This window comes from Sparus aurata, chromosome 21, assembly GCF_900880675.1.
Source record: "Sparus aurata chromosome 21, fSpaAur1.1, whole genome shotgun sequence".
Classification (NCBI taxonomy): Eukaryota; Metazoa; Chordata; class Actinopteri; order Spariformes; family Sparidae; genus Sparus; species Sparus aurata.
The window spans coordinates 12,026,160-12,041,250 of record NC_044207.1 but is presented as its reverse complement, the minus strand read 5'-3'; the positions used below and the strand labels follow the sequence as shown (position 1 = coordinate 12,041,250).

The window sequence follows — 15,091 nt, the reverse complement described above, 5'->3', positions numbered from 1 at the left end:
TGACGGAAGCGTGGCTGCCATTCAGCGCCTACGGCCCCTCCAACCACCACCTCAAACATACAGCAGTCATACACATTCACACGAGGCAAGGTGGGTGAAGTGTCTTGCCCAAGGACACAACGACCATGATGCAGTTGGCTGTGTGGGGATCGAACCGCCCACCCACCCTCCCACCTGAGCCACGGTCGCCCCAATTATGTCATGACATGTAATGTTTATAAGATAGATTTAAAATCCTGCACTATTTATAGGTAGTTTAACTGTTGTCCAAAAGGTCAGTTTTTCTTGAATTAAGGCGACACTCATCATCAGTTGCTTGTTCACTTGCAGCCCGTATCAAGATGGCTGCGCCTTAAGTTTCCGTAAAGTACTGTCTTACTGAGTAGCACTGCATGGCATAGAAAGACACATGGTATCAGAGCTGAGCGAAGGTGTCAGTGGTCACGTTGTTATTTTAAGCAAAGAGGGGCTTTCTCAGCGTCATATCATGACTACACTAAAGGTTTCTGAGGGGGCTTTACAGAAACTGAATCAGTTGTATCCAAAGCACGATCAGGCAGACCCAAAGCAACCACACCATCAGAAGATCAATATGATGTCAGGGCTTATAGACCCTTTTCACAGCAGATGTTTTGACTTGTCAAAGCAGGAAAAATCACAGGTGTAACCCACGAGGGCACAGTAAGCTTTGTTGGTGAGTGAGCATGCACAAAACCAGATCACTCCGACTAGTTCAGCTAAATATAATGCCGCGAAAGCCGCAATGCGTAAGAAAATTCCTCCTGTCAAACTCATACTCTAAACAAATGGAGGACAGCAAATCATCAGGGAAACCACAAACTGCTCACTTTTGCTGTTTAGATTACTTATTGATGTTTACAGTATGGCTGTTAAGAGGAAGTGCCAAGAAAAGAAGAAACACTGTGTTTCAGTTTGACAGACTAACCATAACACTGATTAACCCTAAAGTGAAGCTGTATTCTATTTATTTGCATTTGACACCAGGTTGAGATCAGTAAAAGACGGGCATGTTGTCAAGCCTGAAAACCAGGTTGTAGGTTGGGCACTGCCAGCGACTGAGAAGAGCCTCGCGCTGCATAAATGAATACAAAAGAAAGTCACGCGGTGAAATGAGTGTGCCCACAATAGATTTTCTGATATGCCTTGCCTGCATCGCTGTGTTTCCTGTGCTGTGACAGTGGCTTCAGATCAGATAAAAGATTGGCGGACAAACCACAACCATCACACAGATCACACTGATTACTGTACGTGAGTGTGACTTCCCCAGGCTGATACAAAACAGAAAAACACATCGGCTCCATCTGTGTGATTGTGATAAAAAGACTATAATACATGACCACAAGAAGGTGAAATATCCTGAGTTCTGTGACGCAGAGCACCGCAGACGACTGAACAAGTGAACGCAGCCTTTCACACACATAACAGGCAGCATATGAAGGTGATGTCTGTTGTAATGAAACCACAGCAAGAGACAGTGTTTGGTGTATTTGCACAGCATTTATTTTGTGAGTTCCCAGAATTGTAGCTCTTTCTTATAATCATATCAAGTAACACACTCAGTCTGCGCTTACTTTCTTACGGGCACCAAAGTGACACAAATATTGAGGAAAATTAAACATGAAACAACATTACAGTCACCATACACAGATCCCTGCTGTGGCCGTGCTGCATGTTTCTGTTTCTGATCCTCTCTGCCCGGCTGATCAGTGGGTTTCCTCTCGCAGGCTGAAGGCCCCGGCCTCAACAGACAGAGCTGCTGCCGCATGTTTCCATGTAGACAAACTCTGTGGAGGACACCGGTGAAAGTGTCTTAATAGTTGAGCGAGCAGGTCATGATCCCCGACAGACGTTTCACAGCCAGAAGGGGACTCTTTAACTCTTTAATGAGCTTCGTGTGTGTGTACCTGTGTGTGTTTGTGCCTGTGTGTGAGCGCGTGGACTAGATTGGAAAAGGAAAATAATTTGTAACGTAGCATGTTAGGCAGCACACGTGTGTGTGTGTGTGTGTGTGTGTGTGTCATACCTTGTCCGGGGCTCATGTGTTGGAGCTGTGTTTTGTCTAGCGGCTCTGTGAGTGAGGGTATACTGTCATGGGAGGCCGCGACCCGTCTGTAGCTCTCTATCAGTGTTTCCAGAGTCCTAAAACCGTGCAGTCTGACCCCTGAAGCCTGCTGAACACACGCAGGAAACAATAAATAACATCCTTGTCTGTGTGTGTGTGTGTGTGTGTGTGTGTGTGTGTGTGTGTGTGTGTGAGTGTAGATACAATCACCCACCTGAAGACACCAGCCGTCAGCAGAGTGCACAAGCCTGTAGGTGTGCACAAACGGAGCTTTCCTGCAAAACATAAAAGTGAAAAATTGGGTTGATTTGCTGGGAACAAGTCAGTCAGAAATGACACAAAGTGTACTCACATGTTCCATCCTGATGACTAATCTGAAAGAGAGGACTGAAACTGATTTCTGCTTTCTGTTTGACAGAATCGAGGTGAAACCAGACCTCAGTCAGGCCGCGCTAATCTTTTTACAGGACAATAAATCTTTCTTAGTTTTCACATGCTTTCGTTATACATTATTCTGGGTCTCTTTCAAAAATGTAAATATGTTTCAAATTTTTTTTTAAAAAGGCAACTTATTTGTAAATATGAAAGACTTTTTGGCAGATGACTGTAATTCTAATTATCTAAACTACAAGTCGACTCTTTGAATATCTTTGCAGTTTTGTTTGTTATATTGTCAGAGTAGTCCACAGTACACAGCAGTGGAATAAAGTTTATGTGTACATTTACTTACTGTTCTTACATACAGTATATATGTGCACTACTGTATATAAAGTACATAAAGTACCCAAAAGTCATACTTGAGTAGAAGTACTATTGTGTTAAAACATGACTTTTCCTTAAAAGTGAAAGTCACTCATACAAATAGTACTTAAGTAAAAGTCTTAAAGTATCTGATATTAAATGTAACTAAATATCAAAAGTACAAGTAAAAGTAAATTATACATGTATTTACATGTATGTAAATAAGTACGAATACCTCACAGTTGTACTTAAGTACAGTACTAGAGTTGTTACACTCCGTCATTGAGCGTTTGAGGCACTTCACCTCCAATTTATGCTATTCTATACTTCTCCACTAATCTAAGAGGAAAATATTGTACATTTTACTACATCACATTTATGCACATTTTGCATGTTTTTTAAAGGGGCTGTAAAACAATTTGTAGCAGTTAACATGTATTAATCACTTTTTTAAAGGCCATATGTGAGCGGGTTGTAACATGACGTGAAAACTGAGACCTCCGCCTCCTCGCTCTGTTTCTTACTTTCCTGTGGGCGATTTGTTCAAGTTGTTTAAAGCTACTCCACTGTGGAGTTCTACGTGAAGGACTCGGGTCGACAGTCCGAAGGCTGTGACTTTATATACTCTGTCCACTCTGCACACATGTTGGTTTAGAAATGAAGTCCGATAACTTGAACTAACGACATGCCTCCAACATACCGCAGAACCTCCACAGAGAACCTTTAACACATGTACTGTCATAGATGCTGCATAGATGGTGAAGTACCAGAAACAAAATTCCAATAATATGTATATCATAAATGTAACCATTGCTTATTGAGTACTTGCTTATACTTTAAGTACAATTTGCTGATTTTAAATGTAAGACTATTTGCGTAGCTTTTCTGTGTGGGACTGCTACCTTGACTTAGGTCAAAGACCTGAGTACCTCTTCCATCACTGTCAGTATTTCTTGTGCATGTCTGAGCTTTCTGCAAAACTGAACGGGAAATACTGTAGGTTTGGATATCCTGTTATTTCTCTGTGGTTTTATTTTTAATCTTTGGCCTTTTTACTAGTGTTGCTATTAGTTGAGTTCTACCGTCGTGCAATTTGTCAACCACAACTTGTTTACTGTAAAAGAGATGCCTTCAAATACATTCAGACGTTCAAAAAATAGATATAATACTCACACTAAGCACTCATTCTCTTTCACTCTTCTGATCAAATGGCTTGTGACTATTTATGCTTTCTTGTTGATATCTGTTAAACACCTTCTGAGCTGTCCGAACACCACATGTATTGTGTGATTTAGTCAGCACAGACTCAGCTATAAGTCTGACCTCTCACTTTGTCACAAGGAACCCAAAATACAAGGGAAATGACACAGGCACCTATAAAAATGTACACATCTGTAGTACTTAAAATATTTTTAGGGAGGAGTTCATGGTGGTAAAAAAAAAGGTTTCGTTTCATCATTTATACACAAACATTATAGTGATAAAATTAAACTATATTAGAGTCTGTTTACATGCAAAGTGGATTTGTCATTGCCTGTACTTGAAAATCACAAAAATACCCATTATTAATACAACTACAGTTGAAATACAATTTCTTTTTCAAAAATGTTACTATGATGCACAGACTTACAGGAAACACTTCGTAAAAACCCCAAATTAGCACTTTCAGCTAGGTTTCACAGCTTATCTCTGCGGCAAATCGTGAGTCTCACCTCACCACCACTTAAAAGAGGACCAGCCAACGAGCACGCACAAGGGTGGAAAAGAAGCACATGACAAATGCCACTTTCGGTCCAGTTTGTAGAAGCCCGTCCACAAACAGCTCACCTCACACACAGACAGTAGGCCCCTTGCACAGTCTCGCTGTCCCTCAGCAGAAAGCTGCCCTCACGTCCAAACGTCTCCAGCAGCGTCTCTGTGGCCTCGCTTCCAATTCTCCCGTAGTAAATAGACTGCACCAACATCCCCTCACTCTCCATGTTGCCTCAGAGGCAGGTGTCCATCATGTGTGCCGAGTGGACAAGGGTGCAGCAGGCTGTGGCAGCAGAGTGTGTGAAAGTATATGAGGCAGGAAAAGCTTTTATGGTTTTCACACTTTTGTGTCATGCAGCTGCAGCTCACATGTCGTGCACTGAAAGATGGCTTTCATTTGTCGGGAAGTGAAAGCACATTTTTGTTTCTGTTCACATGGTGCATTTTCTAATATGGTTCCTTTTGCAAATCACAAAACAGAACAATGCCCTCACAAAATTAGTATTGGTCCCTCAGTCCTGCTCTCTGTTCCACTCCACTGTTTTGTCTTCTGTTGTCGTGTGTGCGTGTGTGTGTGTGTTTAAACGTGATGTTGTTTTCACACTGTTCGATCAAATTAAATCAGCTGCCCCTTAGCAAAAAGTAGTTTATTCAAGTGTACTACAAGTATACTTATTTTATACTAAAACTGAGGCAGTATACTTGAAGTGTACTTTTTATATACTATATTTTATATACTTAAGAAAAGTATAGTGAAGTATACTTGGTGTATACTGAAAAGTATAAAGAATAGTCTAAGACTAAGTACATTAATACTTAGACTTACACTTATACTTTAATACTAAAGCTTATACTTGTACTTTAGTATGCTGTAACGCCCCTTGTGGACTGTGCTGCAAAGACTCTGTTGTTGTTGGTGTAATTATGGTTCGTGAATGTGGTTGTGAATAAGATGATGTGTAGGACGGTTGTGGGTTAATTCACATCCTTGTTCTGTGGTTAAATTGTGTCAAGTTAACAAAGATGATAAAAATGTTGGCATCGTGAGTGAAGGGGTGTTTTCCGGGAGAGACTTCCCGTCTGTTAAGCTGTGGCAGTGTGTGGTAATAAATGACAAATCTCTGGCTGGAGCTTGCTAAATTACACTCTGCTTGCTCCTCATAGCTGAAACATTACAGTACTTTTTTACTTCTTACTGCCACAAAGTACTAATGCTTAGTATATCTTGATGTAAGTACAGAATAAGGTCAAGTCATTGACTTGTACTTACATTTAATTTAACTGAATAAAAATGTTTTTCACTACACACATTTGCTTTGAGGTATTACCCCTGTTATAAACTTACATGTTAATAAACTAAAATGTGGACTAGAAGTATATACTTAGTACACTAGTAGTATATAGATGAGTGTACTTGTTGTATACTTAAAAGTGTACTTGTGTAAACTTAAAATGACCTTATAAAGTAAACTTAAAGTATACTTTTATAAGCTTGAAAATGTTCCAATTTAGTCCGAAGAAGTATTAAATTAGTATACTTTCTAGTACGCTCCAAGTACATGGTCCATAGTATACTTGCTATACTTATACTTATACTCAAGCATACTTAATAAAATGAACTTCAAGTATACTACTTTTTGCTAAGGGGCAACTGACATATGTCAAGAGATCCTTCTCTTCTGTAGTTTATGTGTAAAGCACATTGTGTTACATTGATTTGTATGAAATGTGCTATAGAAATAAAAGTTGAATTGATTTGATTTGATTTGATTCTCTATAAATCTACATACGTTTGAACTCATCAGCTGTATGAACGTGGTATATGACAAACTCACAACACAGAGGACAATGAGAGCGAATGAGAAAACTTCCCCACATTTACCACCAGCTAACCCAACAGCACGCTCACAAAAACAAAGACATCTAAACTGTGGTTTAACTGGATACTGTTGCCAGACTGTTTACAAATTTAAGTACAACTTCAGAGAAAATACTTAAAGGTGCACTATGCAGTTCTGGGAGATATTCTTAGATTGATTTTATTAATTTTTTTATGCCTAAACACGAAATTAACAAACTATTTATTTTCATGGCTGAATAAACACACTGACTTTAAAGGACAACACAACTTGGTCCTCAACAGTGTTTGGATTGGTGGTGTGTGTCAAGTGGCATTCATGCCAGCACCCAAGGTTCCCAAGCAGAACATTGCATTGTGGTGAGATGATCAATGTTATTCGCGTCACCTGTCAGTGGTTTTAATGTTGTGGAATTAATGTTGTTAAATGGAGCTTAAGCTCTGTGGTTAAAGATGTTTGACAATGAAAATCTGGAGGCACCTTCTAACATTTTTGAATGTAAAAAAAACACATTTGGTAACTCATTGGCTGATGTCGGCTTTCAACATCTTCCTAGCTAATATTACCGTACGATTACACCCTGTGTGTTTCATTTCCGGGTTTTGACAAATGTCTCCAGGACGTGTGTCAATATTTCTGAATTTATTTCTCTGTTGATGAAAGCCACGCAGAGGTTTAAGTGCACACTGCAGTTTTCATCACCACCACTCTCTGTGCTGAAAGGAGGTGAAAGGGACTGGAGACAATCCAGTAAATGTATAATGTATTTCAGCACTAAAATTAAAAAACTATTCAAAAGACCCAATGTCATTGAGACAAAGGAACCAGAAGTACATCAAATGTATATGATTTCCAGCTATTAGGACCCATTACTGCACCACTCTACTGGGCCCGACCATGCCGCCCATGACACATTCCTCTCTGCTTGCTACATACACTGAAGCTAACCTTTGAAAAAAATATCAACTGCTAGACAACAAAGTGGCCAGCAGAATTACATAGATTTAATTTCATAGACATTAAAGTTTAAATAACTAGTAAAAATATTAAAGAATGGAAAAAAATACATTCATACCGCAAAATGAGTTTTGGCAGAATGAAGTGGACTTGAACGGGACATTTACTTTTCTTTTCTTTCTGACTGCTGTAATTTGAGATGCTACAGTTACACCCCAGTCTCCCTTCTTCAAACTCCTCACCTGGTGGAGATGAGTGAGGTCTTTCAAGTAGAGATGCACCGATCAGGATTTTTGGGGCCGATCACCGATCACCGAAAGCAGTATCTGCCGATCCCGATATTGCCGATCACCGTTCACAGCGTCAAATTCTTCTATATTGTTGTCTTGTGTAACTTTCATATATTTAATGAATGATTCTTCTTACACAACATTGACATTGTATTATTAAGTATAAAAATTAGGAGATGAGAAAGTATCATGAATAAAACCACCGTTTTATTGCAGGCTGAGGCAATGTGCAATATTTCACACTCTAGAGACTCTCTTAGAGACAACTTGGACTCAGCTTACATAGAGTAACTGTAGCTTACTAGTGGGAATGCATGCAGTCAGGGAGGGAATTTTGTCATTTTAGGGGCAAGTCCATTTGGCCTTCACTTTTTTTTTTCAGGGGCACCAAGGCCACATGCCAGGGCACAAAGGCCACTGAGTAAAATGTGTTGATTTACCTTTCAGACTGATACCATAACATCCTAATTTATAATAACCAGCAGGAGACCACTGATGTGTGGAGTGATTTTGGTGACACTACACTCTGAATAATAGTGAAGTTATTGAATCTTTTGTAGTTTCTCTTTTCAGTGCTGCACTTTGTAGACGGTCCCTGCGCCCTCGTCTCACATGGCAGACCATACAGACCAGAGTTAATGTCCAGACGCTCGTTTGGATGAAAATACTGTTGTAGCTCGTTGTCTTCCTCACTACGGTAGGAAAGAGCCGTCGTTTGTGTTTTAACAAGGTTTCACTTATACGTTATTGATCCGGGAAGTTCAAATCTGTGAATATATTTCCAACTTTACCAAACTAAATCCTACCACATACGTCAGTTACGTATCATGCCGAAACCGGCTGAGCTCGCTCGCTGTGCTGTAAGTTTCGTTCTTCTGTTTTGAGACGCTGCTGCTGTTTGAGAGGCTTTCACGTGAGATCATCGTGATGATGAGACTCCACCTGCACGAACCGCGGACTCATTGAAGTTACTGTGAGTGACTGTGCACTCAGGTGGCTGTAATTAAAGGCAAGCTCGCTACGCTGACCGGGCCAGGGGCACAGAGGCCACTGTGGCGTACGATGAGATTTTTTTTCAGCTGCATCAAGGCCAAAGTGCGGGGCAACGGCGGCCATGGCCGCTGTGAAATTCCCACCCTGCATGCAGTCAATGCACTGTCTCTATATTGAAACGTCATCTGATCGGCCTGATTTGATCTATTTTGAGAACTCCTATCAAAACCGATAGGGGCATTATCGGCCGATTGCGATCGGTTGCCGATCGATCTGTGCATCCCTACTTTCAAGGCCGTGCCTGGAATTTGCTAGCTTGCTCATGAAGTCTAACATTTTCACAAAACAACCAAAATAAGGATCTATAAATCAGTCGTTCAGAAACAAGTCAACAGATTTACTCAGTTGTTTTACTTTACATTTTTTTAAAAATACTATGTATATATGCAAATACAAAAATGTCACTTGATCTGTTTAGACTGTGACTTTGACACATTTTAATAGTAAATAATAAGACGTAGTGCTCAGGTAGCTCCTCATTCTTTCTGTCACCTCGTCCTTCTTTCTTAATCTTTGGCCTCCAGTGAGTTGATGGTTTGGAGCTCTGCAGAAAACCTCTCAGCCAGATCTGTGTTGGCCTGCAGGAAACCACCCAGACTCTTCAACTGCTCAGTGTCCTACGGGAGAGACGGAGTCAGTTGAAGTCACGTAACATTTTTCTTTGTGTGTATTATGTCGAAGTGCACCTGAACATCTGTTTGTATTTGTTCTTTTCACCCTTGTCTTTGTAGCGCCGTCATCCTCGTGAGTGGCAGCATGCAGTAACTCCTGCAGCCTCTCTTGTAGCAACTCAGCCTCCCATTGGCTTATTGTGCCGGCGCTGGTCTCCCACTGACTGACGGTATCACACTCTAATCCATCCACGAGGGCGGAATCCGTTCGGTCCAAACCGGAGACACATATCGACAAATCAGTGATCAGCATCTGTACAAACACAATGCACACAAACTGTGATGCATAACAACACTGATGCAGCCGGAACTAAAGAGCTACCAAAGACTGGACACAGACACAGGCACGCACACGCACACGCACACACACACACACACACACACACACACACACACAGGCTCACCTCTTCTATCTGCAGGCCGACTGTTGCAATCTGTGGTACGTGGCTGAACTGCCGCAAAAGCTTTTTCAGAGCGGCCTGGTAGTGCCTCATCCATTCATCCAGCACATGGAACTCACAAGAATGCATCAACTCATTCCTGTAACGGATCACCTGGAACCACACACACACACACACACACATTACATAAAATCATCAAACATCCAGCAACCATGACATTCCCCTCTTAACCATTCTACTTTCTCTTTGTTTTGGATTTCAATGGTAAAAGTAGAAAAAAGGGGAGAAAATCGATCTTATATGCAGCATTACTTTCACCCTCTGTTTAACTGTGTAAAGTTTTTTAAGTTTTATTTTTAGTTTGTATTCATCAGTGTCTGCTAGTGTTATTCCTTTTCCTTCTGAAGCAATTTGTAAAGTTTTTGTTAAACGTTTTTGCTACAGGCAACACTTTACAAGAACCATCATTAATAAATGGTTGTAAAAGTTTATAGTTCTTATATTTATTTGACTATTGACGAACAATGAAATGCAAAAAACATTTATTAAGCAATTGTTTATTGTAAAGTTGCAACTGACCTTTATAAGCCTTTACAGTTGCTTTAAAAGGTTTATTTTAACAGCCAAATCATTTTCATTCACATCCAGATAATAGTTTAGCTCTCTGATGTTTAATGAGGCGCATGTCTCAACTGTGAATTTTTTTTAGGGAGATTTATAAAATAGAACCATGCACACGCTGACACTCGGGGTGAGCATCTCGCCTTCAAAATATGATCTGATATGGCAAATGGCAAATTAGAACAACATGAATGTCTACCTCTCTCACACATTTCAGGTCCACAGGCTGGAAACGTTTACAGTAGTTGATTAGGTTGAGCAGAGCAGAGGCATCGCATTCTCCTGCAGTCGTCTTCTTCCCCTGACCCCGTGGCATGTAGGCCTACACACACACACACACACACGCACACACACACACACACACACACATCAGAGCCATGACACATGCTCACCTAAATAGAATGCAGACATCATTAATGTTAAAAATTTCACCTGTGCTTTTCCTGATTTGACAAGTCAAAATGTCTGCCGTGAAACGGTGACCTCCTCTGGTTCTTTTGGCAACTGTTTTGTCATTTCTTGTGATATAATGCAGCACATTCGACTTTACTTTATCGTGAACTAAGATAAGGTGCGCAAGAAACCAATGAATGTTTTCATTATTGGTTAGTCTTCTGAATATTTCCTCTGTCGATTGATCAATTGTTCAGTGTGTGAAATGTCAGAAAATTATGGAAGTCCTGAAAGATATGTCTTAATACGACTTATTATGGTCAAATTAAACCCCCACAGTCCTGTCCGATGAGCAAAAGTACCCCAGACACCACGTGCCATGTTCCAAATGTGTTGTCCAACAAATAAATATAACATTTGCCTGACAACAACGTATTAATAATTATATTAGTGTTTATTTTCTTCCAAAATACAACATGGATATTTTGAAAACTTTGTCTTTTTCATTTGCTGTTTATTCTTCTTTTCTCTGTTCACCTGGCTTGGGCTCACAGCTCTAAGCAAAGACACTGTAGTGAGATGACTGTGATTGTTATCACACTCCAGTGGCAACAGAGACTTCAGGAACAAAGACAAAAGGATAATTTGGTGGTATTAAGCCAGAAAGCACAATTTACTTTTGTTTGCCATAAAACTTTTAAGCTCATTTCCTGTGTAATAAGAGAGAAGAGGAAAGGCCAGTGTTTGTCTGTTTTTGCAGTTCTCATTGTATCGTCCTTTGTGAGGTGAAGGCCCGATGATATTAAACACTCCTCATGGCCGATGAAAGTTAACTGAGTGAGTGAGTGAGTGAGTGAGTGTGTGTGTGTGTGTGTGTGTGTGTGTGTGTGGACTACCTTTGCCAGTTCCCAGTGGTCTTTTCTCCACTGGGGAGGGGAACAGTTGTCCCAGTGAACTGTGGCATTATGCTGATTGTGGTGACTCAGAATCACCTTCTGCCACTCGGAACACATCCTGCATGGATAGGAAAGCTGCTCTCACAAACAAACAAACAAACATTAAAATACAAATAAGTTACAATTTATAGCGAGAATAGGTGGGAAATGTAGTGATTGAAGGTCACCTACAATAAGGCTGCAGTACGTTTACAAACTGTCAGAATTCATATAGCAAACAAACAGAGACAAAGACATCCTCCAATATATCCTTATTATGTTGCTATTTTTTAAGACTTACTCTTGTGCTGCTACTTATTTCCCTCTGTGCTGCTGTGTTGCCAGGGAGATTCTCCCAAAGGGGGTCACTAAAGGAACATCTCATCTTATCTTATTTCTAAAGAAGCTAGTTAGCTCAGTTAGCCGCGCAGCTAACTGCCCGGACTGTGAGCTCGGAGTGGTTTATGCTACTGCGTCGCAGCGACGGCGTAGCTACGTCGTCGACCCTACGCCATCATTGAGCATTCGAAGTTCTGCGTCGAGGGAACGCGTTGTTCTGCAATTCACCGCCAAGCCGCTAGGGGGGTGTGGTTGTGTCTTTGTTTGGTTTCGGGGGGTTCATATCGGATTCCTTGGTTTTCTTCCAGTCAGACAGTAGACAATGGCAACTGAGATGGAGCGGGTGTTTTTGGAGATGGAGCTTGTGGATATTGAACAACAAATGCTGTTATACTGTTGACCGGAAAAGCAACTGCCGGACTGAGCGGACCAATCACAGTCCTTGCCGTTCGCGTCTCGACGCATTTTGACGCGTCGCGTAGTCAGGATTTTTTGGAGGCGCACATCAGGCTACGGCGTCCGTGTAGGGGTAGGGGACGCAGAAGCATAAATCAGCCTTTACAAGAAAAGGATGGGCTGGAGCTAGCTCGTTAGCATGCTAACTTAAACATAACATCAGAGCTCTAATTTCTCGACATTCTGTTGATAATTTAAGCTATTTTTTTATGTTTTAAACTAAACCCAAGCTGTGTTGGTTGCACATGTGCACAATAATCAGTGCAAGCGCAACTTGCCTGGTATTCAACAGGCCAGATTAAAAAAGTGTGCAAATACGGTTTTTAACAAACACCTACTGGGTGTGTAGACAGCTGCCTTTGAACAAATATTAGCCAATAAACACATTTTTTGTACACTTTCATATTGATGAATGCTTTTTAAAATCCCCCTGTAATATTTGATGTTGATTTATGTATTTGCGCTTGTAAGGCTCTTGCTGTGTGTGCGCCATAGTTCAAATGAAGAAAAAAAAACATTTATCATATTACACTCATTTACATACATTTTTCCACTGTCCTCAGGACAAACACACAGTGATCTTATACAATAGTATGGATTGCTATAGATTTAACCACCCAACAGTATCTAAATGAGTTAAAATGAGCTCATCCCAAAAGCATCATATACAACTGCAGAATAAGTGCAACTTTTCATAAATGAAAGGTGCAATGTGAAGTTTAGCAGAGGAAATCTTAATCAGATAAGAAATATCTTCACTGACTGATTCATGACTGAATAAACTGAGCAAAACAAACTGACCTTAACGGACAACATAATTCTCACTGTTTTACTCAGTTTATATGTGGCGGACCCTGCCACCTTTCTAGCTTCAGGCAATGTTCTGGGGACCTTGTTTTCCTCTGAAAACAGCTTGTTTATTCAGTGATTAAAAAAAAAAGAAAAGAAATTGTTTTGTGTAATAAACTCATTTATATTGTAAATATTAAAATGACAGTTAGAATGTCCTCTCCAAAACTACGTATTGCCCCTTTAAGTGAGGTTTTCAATGCAGGACTTTTAGCACAACTTTCACTACTAGCGGAGTGTTGTCAAAGTATTCTTACTTTCCTGAGTCATCTCAGTACTTCTCTACTTCTGGTAAACTTCAAATTAGTATCACAGCCTCTCTGTGAGCCCCAGTGTGATACGATTGGAGGTGCCACAGAAACAACAGTTGGACTAACACCGAACAGAACCGACAGACCGGTCTGACCTCAGTCCCTCTCGGTCTGCATGAAGCCTGGCAGGGTCTCCGCAGCAGGGGGTTTCCGTCCAGCAGCTCTCTGTGGAAAGCTCTCATGTGCTGGTCGGTGAAGGGGTGCAGACCGTCCCTCAGGAGGCGCAGACACTGGGCTGCCTTCAACCAGTTTTTATACCCTCTGTCGTTGAGACGAGCGCCCAGCTCCTCCAGGCCCATGTCGCCTTTTACTTCCTGCTGGGAAACAAAACAAAAAGCCTGAGCGAGTCCGGACAAAGCGCTCCTGTAAGACCCCGCCCTCTCTGTGCTGACGACACAGCGGCCACCAGATGGCGCTGTCGGCTTAATAATGGCGCTGCTCGCTGCTGGTGTCAGGACGAAGCAGGTGTGCTGATGGCGGCTTTAAATAAACTGCCTCAGTTCTCTCAACCTGCAGGGCGGTGAGACACGACTAAACTGCTCTGGTTTACACCTGCGTCCGGTGGGATGTAACCACCATTTCAGACTAGTCTCTCAGAGCAGATTTATTAAAACAGCTTGGCTTCAGCGCGGTGTGTCCTCCTCCTGCAGAGGTCCAGTAAGACGCCTGTGGGCCTCAGGGTGAGGCTGGTTGACCTACACGTGCTGGTCCAGGAGTGGTGTCAAGGCATGTCTGACCTGGAGAGCGAGGGTGCTGCTCCAAGCAGCAAAGCAGCTGCTGTGAGTGGTGTACCACCTTCTCAGGACAGCCATCAGGTTTGACCCTCCACCTATTATTCTCAGGAAACTGCTGGAGCTGATTCTTGCATTTCTCTGAGTTTTTTTTTTGTGCTCTGCAGAGCTGAGACTGTGTGTGAGTGTGTTAGAGTGATACAGGAGCGGAGTTACAGATTCTGGGGGCTGAGGTAAAGGCAAATATTGGCCCCCAGAACACCTAATCTACACTTTTAAATGTCCACTGTGAAGGATTTAGGGAAATCTCTTGGTGTAAAATTCATCATAATTATATTTTCATCTCTGCTTGTGGTGGAAAAAAAAGAAACAGGTGACAAAAACCCTAGTGTTGGCGAGAAGGGGGGTAGGAGACATAGGGAGTCTGGCTTTTCATATTTCTCCTCGCTGGTCAGTTCTTCTCCTCTGCTCTTTTCTCATTAGGCTGATCTTTATAATTAACTAATGAATTCCTAACATATAGCCTTTTATGTGTTCCTGGTTAAGCAGGATGTTGCTTCTTCTCCAACAATTAAGTTAAAAGGACCATAGACTCGTGTGATGATCTGCATCTCAGAGGAATAAATGCGTATAACACAATCACAACCAG

At 41.4% G+C, this 15,091-nt stretch overlaps 2 protein-coding genes across 4 annotated transcripts; both read right to left on the bottom strand.

Annotated features, from left to right (window-relative positions):
* Positions 1–1,498: 1,498 nt before the first annotated feature.
* Positions 1,499–4,964, bottom strand: LOC115572183 (SH2 domain-containing protein 1A-like). 2 transcript variants are annotated; one of them, XM_030402014.1, is made up of 4 exons: positions 4,652–4,964; positions 2,298–2,358; positions 2,045–2,189; positions 1,499–1,805 (listed from the first exon to the last, which is right to left on the bottom strand). In XM_030402014.1, exons 1-4 carry the CDS (start codon positions 4,801–4,803, stop codon positions 1,762–1,764), a joined length of 402 nt encoding a protein of 133 aa, XP_030257874.1. In that variant the 5' UTR covers positions 4,804–4,964; the 3' UTR covers positions 1,499–1,761. The 2 variants fall into 2 exon arrangements, with proteins under 2 accessions (XP_030257874.1, XP_030257873.1); XM_030402013.1 differs by having other exon boundaries at positions 2,045–2,192; positions 4,652–4,931.
* A 4,087-nt stretch (positions 4,965–9,051) lies between these two features.
* On the bottom strand, positions 9,052–14,111 carry LOC115571999 (uncharacterized protein CXorf38 homolog). 2 transcript variants are annotated; one of them, XM_030401729.1, is made up of 6 exons: positions 13,807–14,111; positions 11,718–11,852; positions 10,628–10,750; positions 9,811–9,960; positions 9,453–9,683; positions 9,052–9,352 (listed from the first exon to the last, which is right to left on the bottom strand). In XM_030401729.1, the coding sequence occupies exons 1-6, from the start codon at positions 14,008–14,010 to the stop codon at positions 9,242–9,244; spliced, it is 954 nt and encodes a 317-aa protein (XP_030257589.1). In that variant the 5' UTR covers positions 14,011–14,111; the 3' UTR covers positions 9,052–9,241. The 2 variants fall into 2 exon arrangements, with proteins under 2 accessions (XP_030257589.1, XP_030257590.1); XM_030401730.1 differs by having other exon boundaries at positions 9,453–9,659.
* Between the last annotated feature and the right edge of the window lie 980 nt (positions 14,112–15,091).

Coding starts and splice junctions, on each gene's coding strand:
- LOC115572183 (XM_030402013.1), bottom strand. CDS start 4,803: ATGGAGAGTGAGGGGATGTTGGTGCAGTCTATTTACTACGGGAGAATT. Junction 2,193..2,297: donor CTGACGGCTGGTGTCTTCAG/GTGGGTGATTGT, acceptor GCGTGTGTTCAG/CAGGCTTCAGGGGTCAGACT. Junction 1,806..2,044: donor ACACATGAGCCCCGGACAAG/GTATGACACACA, acceptor TGTCCTCCACAG/AGTTTGTCTACATGGAAACA.
- LOC115571999 (XM_030401729.1), bottom strand. CDS start 14,010: ATGGGCCTGGAGGAGCTGGGCGCTCGTCTCAACGACAGAGGGTATAAA. Junction 9,961..10,627: donor ACCTGAAATGTGTGAGAGAG/GTAGACATTCAT, acceptor GTGTGGTTCCAG/GTGATCCGTTACAGGAATGA. Junction 9,684..9,810: donor TCGGCCTGCAGATAGAAGAG/GTGAGCCTGTGT, acceptor TATGCATCACAG/TTTGTGTGCATTGTGTTTGT.